This window comes from Vicia villosa, linkage group LG2, assembly GCF_029867415.1.
Source record: "Vicia villosa cultivar HV-30 ecotype Madison, WI linkage group LG2, Vvil1.0, whole genome shotgun sequence".
NCBI lineage: Eukaryota > Viridiplantae > Streptophyta > Magnoliopsida > Fabales > Fabaceae > Vicia > Vicia villosa.
This window is the reverse complement of record NC_081181.1, coordinates 212,203,153-212,218,919: the sequence shown is the minus strand read 5'-3', so window position 1 is coordinate 212,218,919 and position 15,767 is coordinate 212,203,153. Positions and strand designations below refer to the sequence as shown.

The window sequence follows — 15,767 nt, the reverse complement described above, 5'->3', positions numbered from 1 at the left end:
TCTTATTATTTATTAGAAGCTAACAAATTAAACATTAGAAATGGAAATGTTCAAATAAACAACATGGCTCATTCAATTATGCAAAGATGATCTGAATTGTTTAATTTCCTCTCTAAAGGAGTTTGCAATTGAACACATCCAATACATAGAGGTGATATAAGCCCTACACATGAAGAGTTGGCTATGCTAATTTTTGTTAAGTGTAATTCAAATTCAAGTAGTTTAATTTCAGTATTACTTGGTTTGCATTTGAGTTTGGACTAGTATATAGAAACTCAAAATTAGTTACAATTGTAACAGATTAAACATTAAAGAAAGTTTGTTCAGATAGAAAAAGTTAGTAACATTTCTCTCTTTGCAATTATTTCATCTTCTTCTTATGTATCAATGGAGTTTTGTTGTTAACTCCAACAATTCCAAGTTAGAAAATAAAAGAAATTACCTTAAACTTTGGCAAACGCAAATCCAAGAAGTTAAAGTGGATGAATATTTATGTTTTCAAGTGAAAGATCTAGAAGCTTTATGGCACCAACTACCGTATCTGTTTGTTCTTTTTTTTTTTTTTAGCATTTTTATTTTTATTTTGCTTTCTAAAATCATGCAAAATTTCTGGGAGATTTTATACTATCTTTCCTTTAAAATGCTTTGTAACTGTGATTTGGAACAACTGATATGAATAACAAACGAATTCTGCTTTTCATTAAAATGTCTCTTCTCTTATTGTCATGGAGCTTACACTCACTCGAAGAGTGCAACTTCCGATCACCTAGTCTACGAGGTGTACCATTGGTGCTTTCATTGATCATGGATCCTTTTGATATCAAGAATGCCCTTCAATGCAAATTTGACACAAATATGACCATGTTTCAAGAACTCATTTGAGACTCTCTCTCAACAACCACGCTGATTCGATTGAGACAACATTACTTAAGCACCATCGGGAGGTTGATTCTAGGGTTGTCGGTAGTCGCAACGTTCAACATCTAGGATAAAATTCCACAACTCACACTCTTAAGTTGAATGTCCCTCGCTTTGATGGTACCAACATGACATGCTGGATTTTTCAGAATGAAACATTCTTCAATTTTTCGAAACACACCGATGGATGCACAATTTCATATTGTGTCCTTCCACATGGATTGTCAAGTTGCAACTTAGTTCAAGTAGGTGATGTGTAACAATATGTTGACGTCATGGTAGGTTTTTCTAGAAGCGATTCTAATCGTTTCTAGAAGTTTATATGGCAAGGTCAACCAGTTAAGTTACAAGGTGAATCAATCCTTATTTCTCATTCAATTTTTTCATTTCAATTCCAAGTTTATTGCATAGTGATAAATCCATACCAGACACACCAAACCCTGAAAAACACCTAGGGAGAGTGTCCATCCAACCTACCCCTTGTATCAATATTGTCCTATAACGTTTTAAGAGCATTTTCATGCCTTCATCTGTACTGCCACCTTATTGATCAGTCGAACATCGCTTTCTATTGGCAGATGGAACAATTCCCATTAACATTTACCCTTATTGTTATCCTCAATGTTAGGAAATGGAAATGGATAAATTGATTAGCGAGATGCTTAATTAAGGTATCATTTTTCCTAGTCATAGCTTGTTTTTGTCACCAATGTTGTTGGTATGAAAGAAGGACATTTCATGGCGGTTCTGTGTTGATTATAGGGCCTTGAATATTGTCACAGTCACAAACAAGTTTCCCATTCCCTCGGTTGACGAACTACTAGACGAGCTTGGTGGTGCCTCTGTTTTCACTAAACTTGACCTTCATGCAAGTTATCATCAGATTCGGGTTCATCCACGAGATACTTATAAGACAGTATTTCGAACCCATGACGGTCACTTTTAATTTATCATTATCACATTCATCTTGACTAATGCCCACTCCACATACAAAGCCACTATAATCGCTTGTTCTCTCCGATTCTTCGTCTTTTTGTCATCGTATTCTTCGATGATATATTGATTTATAGCATATTCTTGGAGGATCATTTAGTGCATTTGGAATTGGTATTGGAATGTTTATTAAAAAAATTATTTTTATGTTATGTTGTCTTAATGTCTCTTTTGTTAGAAATTAATTGATTACTTTGGCCACATTGTCTCTTCTCAAGGAGTCCATGTCGACCCAACAAAGGTGGAAGCTATGGCTAAGTGGCTCGTGCCTAAGAATGTTAAGCAGCTAAGGTTTTTTTGGGACTAATCGGATACTACTGATGGTTTATTGCTAATTTGCAAGCATTGCAGCCCTCTTGACCGATGAGTCATTTGTTTAGTCTAATTATGCAGAAACCTCATTGCGATACTTAAAAAATGCTACTATGGATGCTCCTGTTCTTTGTTTCCCTGATTTTTCTAAAGAATTTATTATTGAGACAGACAGGTCAAATTTTGGTAATGGTGTTGTGTTGATACAAGAGAGCCACCTAATTGCATTCTTTAGTAATAGATTGGGTCCTAAATTACAAACAGCCTCAGTGTATATCAAGGAGTTATATGCTATTACTGAAGTTATTCTCAAGTGAATACAATACTTGCTCAGAGGTTGTTCTCAAGTGGATACAATACTTGCTTAGACATTTTTATTCGTGATATAAACTGATCACAAAAGCATTCGTGAACTCTTACAACAAGTTATGCAAACACCAGATCAGCAAGAATACATACGGAAAGTGTTGGGTTTTCAATTTCAAATTGAATACAAATCGGGTAATTCAACAAGGTTGCAAATGTGTTATATCGCATTCTAGATGAATATAAGACTGTTTTAGAAGCATTTCAATCATTAGTGTCTCAACCCACATTCTCTATAATTCAGCAACTTCAACATGACAATATCAGAAACCCATTCCTTCGACTTGCTCATAAAGCAATAACATGGTATTATATCTTAGAATTTTTCTATTATGAAAAGGATTGGTTGTTCGCAAAGATCATTATGTCATTGTCACTACTTTTGATATATGTACTCAGATTATTAGTGAATTCCATGACACTCCAAGTGGAGGCCATGGTGGTGTTAAGTGGAATTTGCCTTGTGATGCCGCTAATTTATTTTTCCAAAAATGAGTCAACAAATCAAATGCTCTAATCAGGTTCCTACTGGATTGTTACAGTCGCAGCCTATTCTGGAGTGTATAATGGAGGTCATTATTACCATGTATTTCATTACCAGTCTTCCGGTAGGTCCCATTATCATCTTCATCGTTGTTGATCGTTTATCCGCTCATTTTTGTGTGTCACGCACCTCATTCACGACCTCTAAAGTTGCTGGACTATTTGTCTCAATGGTTGTTCGTCTCAAAGGTTTTCCCCACTCAATTGTTCTGGATAGGGACTCGGTGTTATTAAGTGCTTTTTGACGGAAGCAATTTGAATTGAGTGGATGATTATCAATGTCTTGAATAATATCTTTGTACTTTTATACCAGACAAACCAACTTCTTGGGTCACTTTCCTACCATGAGCGAAGCTTCACTACAACACCAACTATCATTATAGTCTAAAGATGTCACAGTTTCAGGCCCATTATGGCCGTCTTCCTCCTTCAATCCCTGCATATACTCACAACATTACTATAATTCCAGCATTGGATGAAGCATTGTTGGAACTAGAGGAATTGTTGTTTTCTCAAGCACAATGTGTACTGTGTAGGTTGCATAGAGTCGCAATGTGAATGGTAAGAAAATGCTCACCTCTGTTACATTACCTTTTCTATTTGAGATTCAGTTCTAGTGTGTTTACAACCATCCCGCCAAATCTCAATCTGTCAACATCGCCAACATAAGCTGTCAAAAACATTATATGGTACATTCATGATTTTCGAGCGTATTGATTCAGTGGCTTATCATTTATAATTGAAGACGGGGAAATGATACACATCCAATACAGGGAGGTGAAATAAGTCAAACAACCAGTCAACCAGGGCGCACATTCATCCATACCATCCCCAATAGTCCCTCAGGGACTTGAGAAGAGCATTCTCATTTATTTGGGATCTTATAAGCATGTTCTTCTATAACAAGATGATCCTTGATGCTCTTTGCTCCCTCCTATGAAATTTAATCGGCTAGGCAGCTTGAGGGAACTAATGGTAAATCAGACTCATCATTCCTCCTATCCCATTGTTCCTTTCTCTCTGCTAATGGATTTGTTCACACTGTTTCCGTGCAAAAGGTATAGAAGAAAATAAGTTACAAAAATATTTAAGAAACAACCTCAAACAGAGATGTTACCCAGCAATAGATTCACCTATATATTTGTCTATCCCATATCATCTCCTAGATCAAGATCAAGAGAGATCAAGGTAATACATAAACTTGAAGTCGATCAATTCTTGAAACACCTCTCGCTCAAGAAGGGTGAGGTTGGCAGGAGAAAATCCACTGTCACATCACTCTCCCCTTAACCCTCACAAACCTGTCCTTCTAGTCTTGGTAAGGGTTGGAGTGGGGTGTCAGTAGTTTTTCCCCAAGAGACTAAACAATTTCACTGAAAATTTTGAACCTTTCTTTACCATCAGAGTCTATATTTAATCCCACTTACTAGATATTATCCTTTAGGTAAGCATATACACATCATTAGGAAGTGCCTTAACCTATAGACTAGTGCTATTATCACCGTCAAGCGAATGACTGACTTCTCACAATTTTGATCATAATGCTAAGCATTACTTAATACCCATGCTTATCAAGATTTTTTGGTTTTTTAGACTGCACTTGATCTTACATACTTGCCTTATAGTACATACACATTCTTATAACCTATTAGGGTTTCGTATAACGTACACTCATTTAGTGAGTTCCTAAGTGTTTTTCGGCAATTTTCTTAGACAACTCTTGCTCACATTTAATCGTACAAAGTGATGCATGTCCAAACAACAAAATAGGGTTGGAGAATGGACAAAATAGGGGATTCAGGGGGTGCTAACATGGGCTATTTGTGTCAGTTGATACGACCTGCATTGGGCCCGACACACCCCTCCCATACAAAACTCAGAGGGGAACACGAGTGAGCTGTGTTGGCCCGCACGACATGTGCTTCTCTAGCACGCCCTCATATAAAAATCATAGAATGACATGAGTGACCCGTGCTGGTGGGCACGACCCTTGTCAGGCCCATAATTTTGGGCACTCTCCCCAATTGGGATTTTCACACTTTCTTCCATTAAAACCTGCATCCAAATTCAATATTCCAACCATCCAAAATATCATATAGGTAATGCAAATATGGATAGCACAATTTCATCATGAACTCATACAACAATCAATGATTCAATTCATTATTTCTAACACTAACCAAATGTATGTTCTAAGGTTTTTCTTCTGGTTTTATTAAGTTAAATATCATGCCATGAAAGCACAATGATGCAAGGAAAATGATCAAGAAACAAATCATTTCCATGAATCTCATATCCACATGATGTATTAAGAAGCATCACACCTAACATTCAAAGACATGCATTCATCAAGCAAGGCAAAAATCAAAACCATTCCTATCATGCATTAACCTAGTAGGTTCTATTTCCCAATTGAAAAATTAACTAGAACCCACATTTAGGGCAGAGAAATTGTGAAATTTGGAGAGGAATGAGAAGAATGGTAATGATGATGAAGAGACATGATGATCAAAGATGCTAAGGTGCCTCGTTATTCAAGGAAGCTTCAAGAATCACTCATGCAAGGAAAATGGATGATGCACGCAAAATAATTTTATTAAGTTGAATATCATGCCATGAACGCACAATGATGCAAGGAAAATGATCAAGAAACAACTCATTTCCATGAACCTCATATCCACATGATGTATTAAGAAGCATCACACCTAACATTCAAAGGCATGCATTCATCAAGCAAGGCAAAAATCAAAACCCTTCCTATCATGCATTAACCTAGTAGGTTCTATTTCCCAATTGAAAACTTAACTAGAACCCACATTTAGGACTGAGAAATTGTGAAATTTGGAGAGGAATGAGAAGAATGGTGATGATGATGAAGAGACGTGATGATCAAAGATGCTAAGGTGCCTCGTTATTCAAGGAAGCTTCAAGAATCACTCAAGCAAGGAAAATGGATGATGCACGCAAAATAATTTTATTAAGTTGAATATCATGCCACTAACACACAATGATGCAAGGAAAATGATCAAGAAACAACACATTTCCATGAATCTCATATCCACATGATGCATCAAAAAGCATTACACCTAACATTGACAGACATGCATTCATCAAGCAAGGCAAAAATCGAAACCCTTCATATCATACATTAACCTAGTAAGTTATATTTCCTAATTGAAAACCTAACTAGAACCCACATTTAGGCTGAGAAATTATGAAATTTGGAGAGGAATAAGGAGAATGTTAATGACGATGAAGAGAAATGATGATCATAGATGCTAAGGCGCCTCGTTATTCAAGAAAGCTTCAAGAATCACACATGCAAGGAGAATGGATGATGCGCGACACTTACCTCCTTCTTCTTCCCATTGAATTTTTGCCCCCTCTCACATTTTCTTCTTCATCTTCTTCTTCTTCTTCTAATTATCCCAACTTCTGATTGTTATAAAGAGAAATGAACATGAGAAATGAGAGAAAATGTCTTCAAATGACCTTATATACCTTGCAAAAATGTCACCTTTGCCCTTGGTCTTAAGTCAATACTTCTAATGATGCCATTGCCTATTTAATTAGGGCTTAATTTCTAATTAGCAAGAGGTTAATCATTGTTATAAATGATCATGTCCATTAGAGAACTTGGGCATTACAAAACCGGTCGTGAAAAAAAAAGAAAAAGATGAAAATATCTTATTTCATGTTATTCCACTTTTACCATTATAAGCTCACATAATGTCAATTGGTAATTGATAAATGACCTTCCTTACCCAAATAATTACGAGTTTTCCATATACTACATGAGTTATCATATTTTTTTAAGTATTTCTTTTACTATACACCTAATTTATTTTATTACTATTTTTTTTTTTTAAAAGTTAGGATGTTACACACTACCCCCCTTAGAAAAATTTCATCCTCAAAATTTAAAAGTTACATAAAAATATATGAGAATAGTTGGACATTATATCTGACACCATCTTCCAAGTGACTTCTCCTGCTGGAGATCCTTCCTAGATTACCTTCACATGAGGAAATTCCTTATTCCCGGGTGTCATAACGTTGCGGTCTATTATCTGAATTAGATTTGGCTGAATGGTCAAATCTGACTTCAACTCCACTGACTCAATGTTCAAAGGCAAGAAAAGATCTAGAATATATTTCTTCAATTGAGACACATGAAATATCAAGAGATTATTTTGATAAAAAATTAAAAAATTTAAAGGACTTTGTAAAATTATTTTAACTTTTTAAGACTTTTTTTAAAAAATTATTTATATTGAAAAAATTAGAGTTTGAATTTCATAAGATTTATAATGCAAATTTTCAGATTTCAAAATATTTTATGGATTTTTAAGATTCGAAAGGATTTAGTGAATATTTTTTATTATTAAAAAAATAATAAATAAGAAAACATAATAAATAAATTCTAACACTACAAAAAAGGGGGAATTATGGTGGTTAAAAAAGTGCTTTTTCGGCGAACAAACACACCGTCATAATTTACATAAATGGCATTCTTAAAAACGCATTAAATTTGGCTGCCGCTAGGTAAAAAATGGTGGTTTCTCATTAACCGCCGCACAAACTGCCATAATATACATTAATTGAAACGACGTTTTTTTTGTTGTAGATAATGGCGGTTTTAACAGCCAAAATTTACACAGTTTTTTTGTTGTAGGACGAAATGAATATAGTTATATGCGACATTATATCTATTTTGTTAACATTATGGTAATTAGATTCAACTCTATCACAGATTGTACAAGAACTTAAGCAAAGAAAACTAGGAACTTATTTGTTGTGACTTTTAGAGCTAAAAGTTTTCTCAAATTCCTTCTCACTAAAAATAGAAGGCTTTTTCAAATTTGAAGAGCGTTGATTTTCTTTCCTTTCCTATTGATACTTCACTCCAACTTTTGTTCTTTACTGTCAATTATTTTAGTGTCCAAATTATTCCACTCCTCATTAACCGACAAATATTATCTTTTGATATAGCAATAAAGTAAGTACCACCCGCTTCTTAAGAGGCTTTGATTCTACTTAAGTATTATCTTCTCCAGCTTGTGCAATGCCATTGCTCATGACAGACTTAGGAGACTTGTCCCCATCAACATCATTATCTTGTTGCGGTGGTGTGGCTTCTTTTGTAATATCGCTATCCACCTAGGCAAGAGAAATTACATGTTACAATATCCCAAACCCAAACGAGAAGGGTAAACAACATAACAACCAAATGAAAAACAAAAATATATGGCAAGAACAAACACGCCTGTGCATTTTATAAAATCAACACAAATATTAAATCTTTTAATAATAAAAATGATTCTTGCCTAAAAAATCAACAAAATAATTTTAACTTCATACTTTCATAAGTGATGTTCATCTACATATTGAAATATGTATATATTATTCATCCATAAATTAACATTTTATTCTTCATACTCTTGCATTTTGACAACATGTTCATAAGTAAAGTTTTTATGACTAATGATTAAACCAGATAAAACATAAAATGGTGTACTAGTAAACTTAACTGGGACACGAAGAGTCGGAGCATGATTAGTTGCATCCTTAATAGGCCAAAAACTTGATTCAACTAATTCATAACTCAAATGTGCTTAAACAAGAGAAAGAAAAGTGATCTCTCTACATGTAAAGAAAAGACAATCATGTAGTTGCATGCCCCTAACACATTCACGGGGAGCACTCTTAATACAGTTATTTTGTTGCTGGTCTTTTCACTTTCATTTAATATTGTTTATTGATTCTCCTTCATGATTGCGCATCTCAAAATCAAGTTTGAATCGATTTATTTATTCATTTTTAGCATGCATAAATCAATAGTTATATTCTAGTTTGATCATAATGCTTTTAGTCAATTGCATGAGTCAGTGGAATAAGAACCGTGTGTCTTATTCATTAAAGTTAGGTTGAAAGAAATATCTCAAAGTATTTTGAAAAATATGAAAAATTGAGCTTTTATGTGTTTGATTCAAATCAAGTACATATCCTGACTCGAATCAAATTGAACAAAGGCAAACCAAAGATTTTCAAACACCTTGATTCAAATCTGAATTAACATTTGATTCGAATCAAGCATTTATGGGTCACATTTGGTTGATTCCATTCAAATCATACTTTACACCTGATTCGAACCAGACAGTTTTTCCATATTTTTTATTGGCTCTGTTTGAATTTATTCGAATTAGGATTTATACTTGATTTGAATCACGAGGTCTTTGATTCGAATAAAACTTTATTATTGATTCGAATCAGATGAAAAATGGGTCAAAATAGTTTTTCCTTCTTATTCCACTTCACTTGCTCATTTCACTCAAATAATGAAATGCTCTTGATTTGAATCTAACTAACTTTTCCATCCATTTTTGTGCTTAATCTCCAGCACATATGGAATCATTTCTGTCATCATTTTTCATGTGTGAATTTCATAATCAACATTGTGATTTTCTGTGAAACCAATACCCTCTCACTTTTGAAAACTTCAAAACCCTAGCAATAAAATTTTATCATCTTCAACCTCCATTTGGTTTCAGATCTTGATAATGGTAGATTTATAATTGATTAAGGGAGACGTCATCTTGAAACTCATTGTTCTTAGAGATTTGGTTGAGATTTTCAGGTAGCTTGCAAGGTTGAGACTCTTGTCATTGGTGCTGACAAATTCCATTGAAAAAAAGGAGGTTCTTCTCTCCAGATTACCTTGGTAGAGACAATATGGATGACAACAAACAAGGTGAAGTTCTTCTTAAATCTTCACACAGTTCATCGCTCAATGAATCAGTAGGATTAAAGGGTGATTGCTAAACGCGGAGGCTTGGAGCAGATTGGTGAAGCTGGAAGATTCAAGAAGCATGAATCGAGTAAAGATTATGCAAAAGAGTTTGGCATTACGCTGTATACAAGTCAATATCCATATAGGAGATTTAATTTTCTCAGATTTATTGTGGATAAGTGATTGTATGAGCTCTTACAATATTTGTCAAAATAAAAAGGAACAAAGCAGGTTCCGATGGGAAACCATTGAAAAGTGCAGTAGGTAAAGCGATGACGATTTTCGAAGCACTATATTCTCGATGTCCGCACTCACTCTCTCACTCTCTCTTGCATTTAATTTTCGTAGGATATTGCATGTTAAGGTTTTTAATTCTTATTGTAGTTCATCATTTATTCAGTTGGTAGCGATTTATTACGTAAGGTTAAGTTTTGTTAGAATTGGAAACGAATCGAGGTTTAGTGGTGATTAAATTCTATGTAACTAGTGGTGTTAGAATCCAATCACAATTGAAATATCATATAGGATACTTCTTGTGCAATATACAATAGTTCAATTATTCATTGTTGAACAATATGTGAGTTTTGGAAAATCATTTAAAATTTGTTTTAAGTATATTCACCCCTCTTGACTGTTTCCCTACTCCAAATTCTCACCCAACAAATCACATCCACGCCAAGCCATGTTAGATTATAGAAACAGGCGCATCATAAATAAAGGGTTCGATCAAGAACTAAATCATCTCATTCTGAGTCTATATTTATGATACGTTCCACACCTCAAAAAAATCATACACCGTAGTGATGACTTTCTTAGCAAGTGATTTTTCTCCACAGGGATTGTGAATTTAAACAAGGTTATACTAATGTGATTTAAAATAAACAAAGGGAATTTTTCAAATATGATAGATACGAAAAATAAGCACGAGAAGAATTTTGGATTAAATTTCGATAAAGAAGAGTGATTAGACCTTTATTCAAATTCCCTAATTATATTTGTTGATGAATGTGTATTACATGAATAACAATTATGCTATAAGTTCACAGTGGATTAACAATACCACTGCCTCCAATTTCTTGGTGTACAACTTACTAATTTAGACGATAGTTCACTAATTCCTTAGGCAAATTCAAAGTAAAACTAGGAGTTTCTAAGTTCGTTAATTCTAAAGCCACAACTTATAATTACCTACTCCTAGTTAATTACCTAGTTGAACAATTTCCATAATTCGGATCGGTAAACATAATGTCAATAATATTTAGTCTTCAAAAATCACTTTGCACGCTCGGCAACACACAAAGAGCAGTAAGAACAAGAATAATTGAATAACAATTGTAGCATAAAAGTATTCAAATAATCTCAAACATTCATAAGATCCAACATAGTACAATTAGGTGCATTTCTAAAGGCCTATTCAAAAATAGTGTAGCTACTCATCATGAAATTAACAATTAACATGAGTTGAAAAGAAGAATTCATGAAAATCAATGAAGAACAAGCTCTCCAAATTTTCTGCCAAATGCTCCTTGCTGTCATTTTTTTCCCTAGAATTTGTAACCCTATTAAATAGCAAAATTCCCCTTTTAAAGTTATCAAAACATGTTAGGAAGACGTCATCACGATCGCATTGGTGTGTATCGTGATCGCGATACTGCTGGCCCAAGATAATTAAAGTCATCGCAATCGTGAGAAATCTAGGGGAGAAATCTTGATTTTTTTCCTTCCTTTTTCTTCTGAATTTTTTCTAAGTCCCCTTTTCTTATTCTTTTGCAACTTTGCTCAATTCTTCCACATATTTGTTTGGCTTTTTCTCATAATTTCACTGATTTTATCGAAAATACTCGCAAATATTACGTAATGATAGAATGTCACCACTTAGATTCTTGTCTCTAGCCAATTTCTAGTAGGGCATCCATGAGTTCAGGAAAAATACCTACCAAATTCAACAAAAATAGTAGCACTAATAATTTTTTAAATTCAACTTAAAATTCACCAAAATATAATTTTCTGCAAAGATAACCACAAAATGTTGCACATATCAAACTATTGTTGCTTATATTTTAAATAAAATGGAGGTGTTGATTTAAAAATGGTGAAATAAAACTTAAAAATATGAACTATTTTGTATCCTTCCAATCACATTATTGTATGAGATTGAATAAGAATGAAAGTTACAAATTGAATAATTTGTTTTTAAAAGAACAATTAATGTTTTTTTTATCATCAAAATTATTAGTAAAAATGAATTGATTAATGGTCCAATTAAAAAATTTAATGAAAAATATTTGATAAAAAACAATATCCACTTATAAAATATTAATTGTATAAAAATAAAATAACATGATATGAATTAAAAAGCGTTAAAAAAATATAAGAAACAAAATTGTACATACATGTAAAATCACGAAAAAAATTATTTTAAAAATATTAGATCAAATCAATAGTATTGAAGAAAAATAAGAATAATTGATCGTATACATAAATATGATAAAATAAGAAATAACACATGATGATAAAAACATAGAGGAAAAAAAAACAATTTATCATGATATATGATGATAGAAAAAAGTGAATAGAAATAAAAAAAATTATATAAAGCATGATATAAAAATATTGAAAGAGTTTGAAAAAGTCTCAAGAATTTTTGGTTTTGTTTGGTAAAATAATAATTGAGGGATAACTACATGATAACTTATAGTTTATGGCTGATGGTTTATAATTTATAGTTGATGACTGATGAGTGATAGTTAATAAATTACTTAAAGTGTTTGATAAAATTAACCGTTTAACTAGCTGATAAATGTAAAATAATATAAAAAAAAAATGTCTTAATAAATAATTAAATATATATTTAAAAAATCAAAATTTATAAGGATAATAATAAAAGAAAAAATGATAAGCTATAAGTTAAAACGATATTTAAAATAACGTCTGAAAAATATATTATAAATTACTAAAATAAATTATATAAGTTTGTGATAAAAAGACTGTTATCAAACATGTCATTTATTATGATACAAGTTTATAAACTATATGTTAAAATAGATAGGCTTTTGAAGCACAACATATTTTTTTTATAAATTATGAAAATCTCAATTGAATATCAATTATTTTCTTTGCTTTACAGAAAAGTCTTAATTATTTTAATAGAATTTCACAAAATTTATTTAAATATTTAAAAGTCTTAATTGAATATCACAATATTTTTTATCATAAAAAATCTTTTAAAATCTCAATCTAATATAAACCCAATTATATATACATATATATATATATATATATATATATATATATATATATATATATATATATATATATATATATATATATATATATATATATATATATATATATATATATATATATATATATATATATATATATATAGTCTAGCTCTACAAGTTTTGTTCATACATTTTTTTTTAAGCAATTTGTTCACACATCTCAATGCGTGTAATAATTTGTCAATAACTAAGTACAACATTTTCAACGCAACTTGTTTTTCCAAGCAAAAGTTCTACCTATCAAACAAATAATAGTCTTCATTTACCCTCCCTATTCCCACTATTCCCATTAAGCATCAAAATTCAACGTTCAAATATCTTGAATAATAAAAAATAAAAAAAAGGAGTTTCTTTTTAGTTAAGGCCACAGACTTTTATAGTCACATAGGAAATAAATAAATTTACTAACGAAAGGGACGTTATTAAAGTCTTTGCCACATTATTCTTCACTCCACACAACACGCATTGCATTCATATATATCCTACCTCATAAAACCAAATCTCCATCTTCATTCTTCTTCATCCTATAAACATAATATATTATAGCTATGAGTAGTTTCAATGATGATCCAAACCATGATGATCATGGTTTTAATCCATTTGGAAATTTTGATCATGGAACAAGTCAAAGCAACTTCAACAAAAAAATATTGTTAACCGCAATATGTTCTTTGATACTAGTATTGATTTTGGTCTTGGCTCTTCATCTCTATGCAAGGTATGTTCTCAAACGCCAAGCTCGCCGGAGGGCCGCCATTCATCAACTCAGCCTCACCGTCGCTCATGCTCATGTTCAATTCTCCGATCCATCAAACACCGGGCTCGATCCAACGCTCATCGCCACTCTTCCCACTTTCCTCTTCAAACAAAAGCAAATACAAGATGAAGAACAAAACAAAGATGTTTCTAATAATATTGTTGAATGTGCGGTGTGTTTGAGTTTGATAGAAGATGGAGAAATGATGAGGTTGCTTCCTAATTGTAAGCATAGTTTCCACGTGGCTTGTATCGATATGTGGTTAGCTTCGCATTCCACTTGTCCAATTTGTCGAACCAAGGTTGAACCGCGGCTTGAGCCAGAGACTCGCGAAGGTCCCATTTGGTTTAAACCATCATCGGAAAGTACTTCAGATGGTGGTGATTCTATTAGTGATTCCTCCAAAAATATTTCTCGATTAAGTTCTTTTCAGAGGATTCTTACTCGAGATAGATCTTCGAGAAGAATTCAACCTTCTAATAGTACTCGTGCTGATAATATTAATGATCGTGATTTAGAGAGGCAGTGATTTTTTTTATGTAAAAAAATTTAGATTAGAAAATATAAATTATCTGTGGTTTGAAAGAGTTACTTGTTTCATTGATGTTTTACCATTGTTATTATTAATATTAATGAGGTATCACTACTCTATATGGGTTTGAATTTTTTTAAAGTGATGATGTAATAGTTTTGAAAATTTTTATACGTGTTAATTAGTCAAAAGTATGAGCGGTTTTGGTGTTGAATTTCATTAATCGTGCATTATTATATTTATTAATTAATAATTATTTATTATTATGGACAAAGGATTTGGTGTTTGGTAACATGGGTTAACTTAATATAATGACTTGAAAATATAAATAATGGGAAGATTAGGTGGTTGTTCCATGTGATGTGAGCTAGCAAATGTAATTAACTGATATTTTTGTTTTGTTTTTTTATAGTTTGTTGTTTTATTGTGTTTTATTGACAAATTTGGTGAGGAAACCCGAGAACCGTGATCCTGATAATTGGGATTTGTGTTGACTTGCTCATGTGAAAATGTGTGAAGAGAACTAGGTGGAACCTTTGATTGATGATGACATTTGTTTTTATCAAACTAGTATTAGTCAAAGTTTTCAGTTTTTGTTTTTTGAAACATTTGGTGAAACCGGCCACTAACTAATAAACCACTTTCATGGATTCATATTGGAGGAGGACCAATAACAGACTATGATTTGGGCCAACATTTGAATAGAGAAAGGAGACTGAGGTTAGTCTTGTGGATGCAGGTGTTCGAGTGTAATTGCATATTTAGTGTTTGATGTTAGTTCATTTTGAACCGTGTGTTGGGTTATAGCTAGTTTGGCCCAATATGGATTGTGTATATATATTGTATTTGCTTTGTAATTGATAACGAGAGATCATTTTGCAACTGAATTTCAATTCGAGTAGAAAATTTGTTATAACCGTTTTCTCTCTCTTCTTCCATCTTCATCTTGTTCATTGTGTTCCAATAATTGGTATCTAGAGCTCCGGTATGGATTGTGCGATTGTTTTTATTTCTGATTCATTCAATTCACAGTGAATTGAAGATCAAAATCGTATCGAAATCATATTTCTTGATTTCGAGGGATCGGGAAACACGAGTGTTTGGTGAGATCTGAGTGATTTCTTGAATAATATCGAAGATGAGCGATGGAAATGGTAGTTTGAATACAAAACTTCTGGTGTTTGATGGAAATAACTGAAATCGGTGGATGATTCAGATGCGTGTGTTGTTTGGCGCTCAAGATGTGCTTGATCTCGTTAACGATGGTTACAC

At 32.6% G+C, this 15,767-nt stretch overlaps 1 protein-coding gene across 1 annotated transcript; it reads left to right on the top strand.

Moving 5' to 3' along the window:
* Positions 1–13,662: 13,662 nt before the first annotated feature.
* On the top strand, positions 13,663–14,790 carry LOC131648160 (RING-H2 finger protein ATL40-like). The gene has a single exon (XM_058917945.1). It carries the CDS (start codon positions 13,755–13,757, stop codon positions 14,490–14,492), a length of 738 nt encoding a protein of 245 aa, XP_058773928.1. The 5' UTR covers positions 13,663–13,754; the 3' UTR covers positions 14,493–14,790.
* Positions 14,791–15,767: the final 977 nt, after the last annotated feature.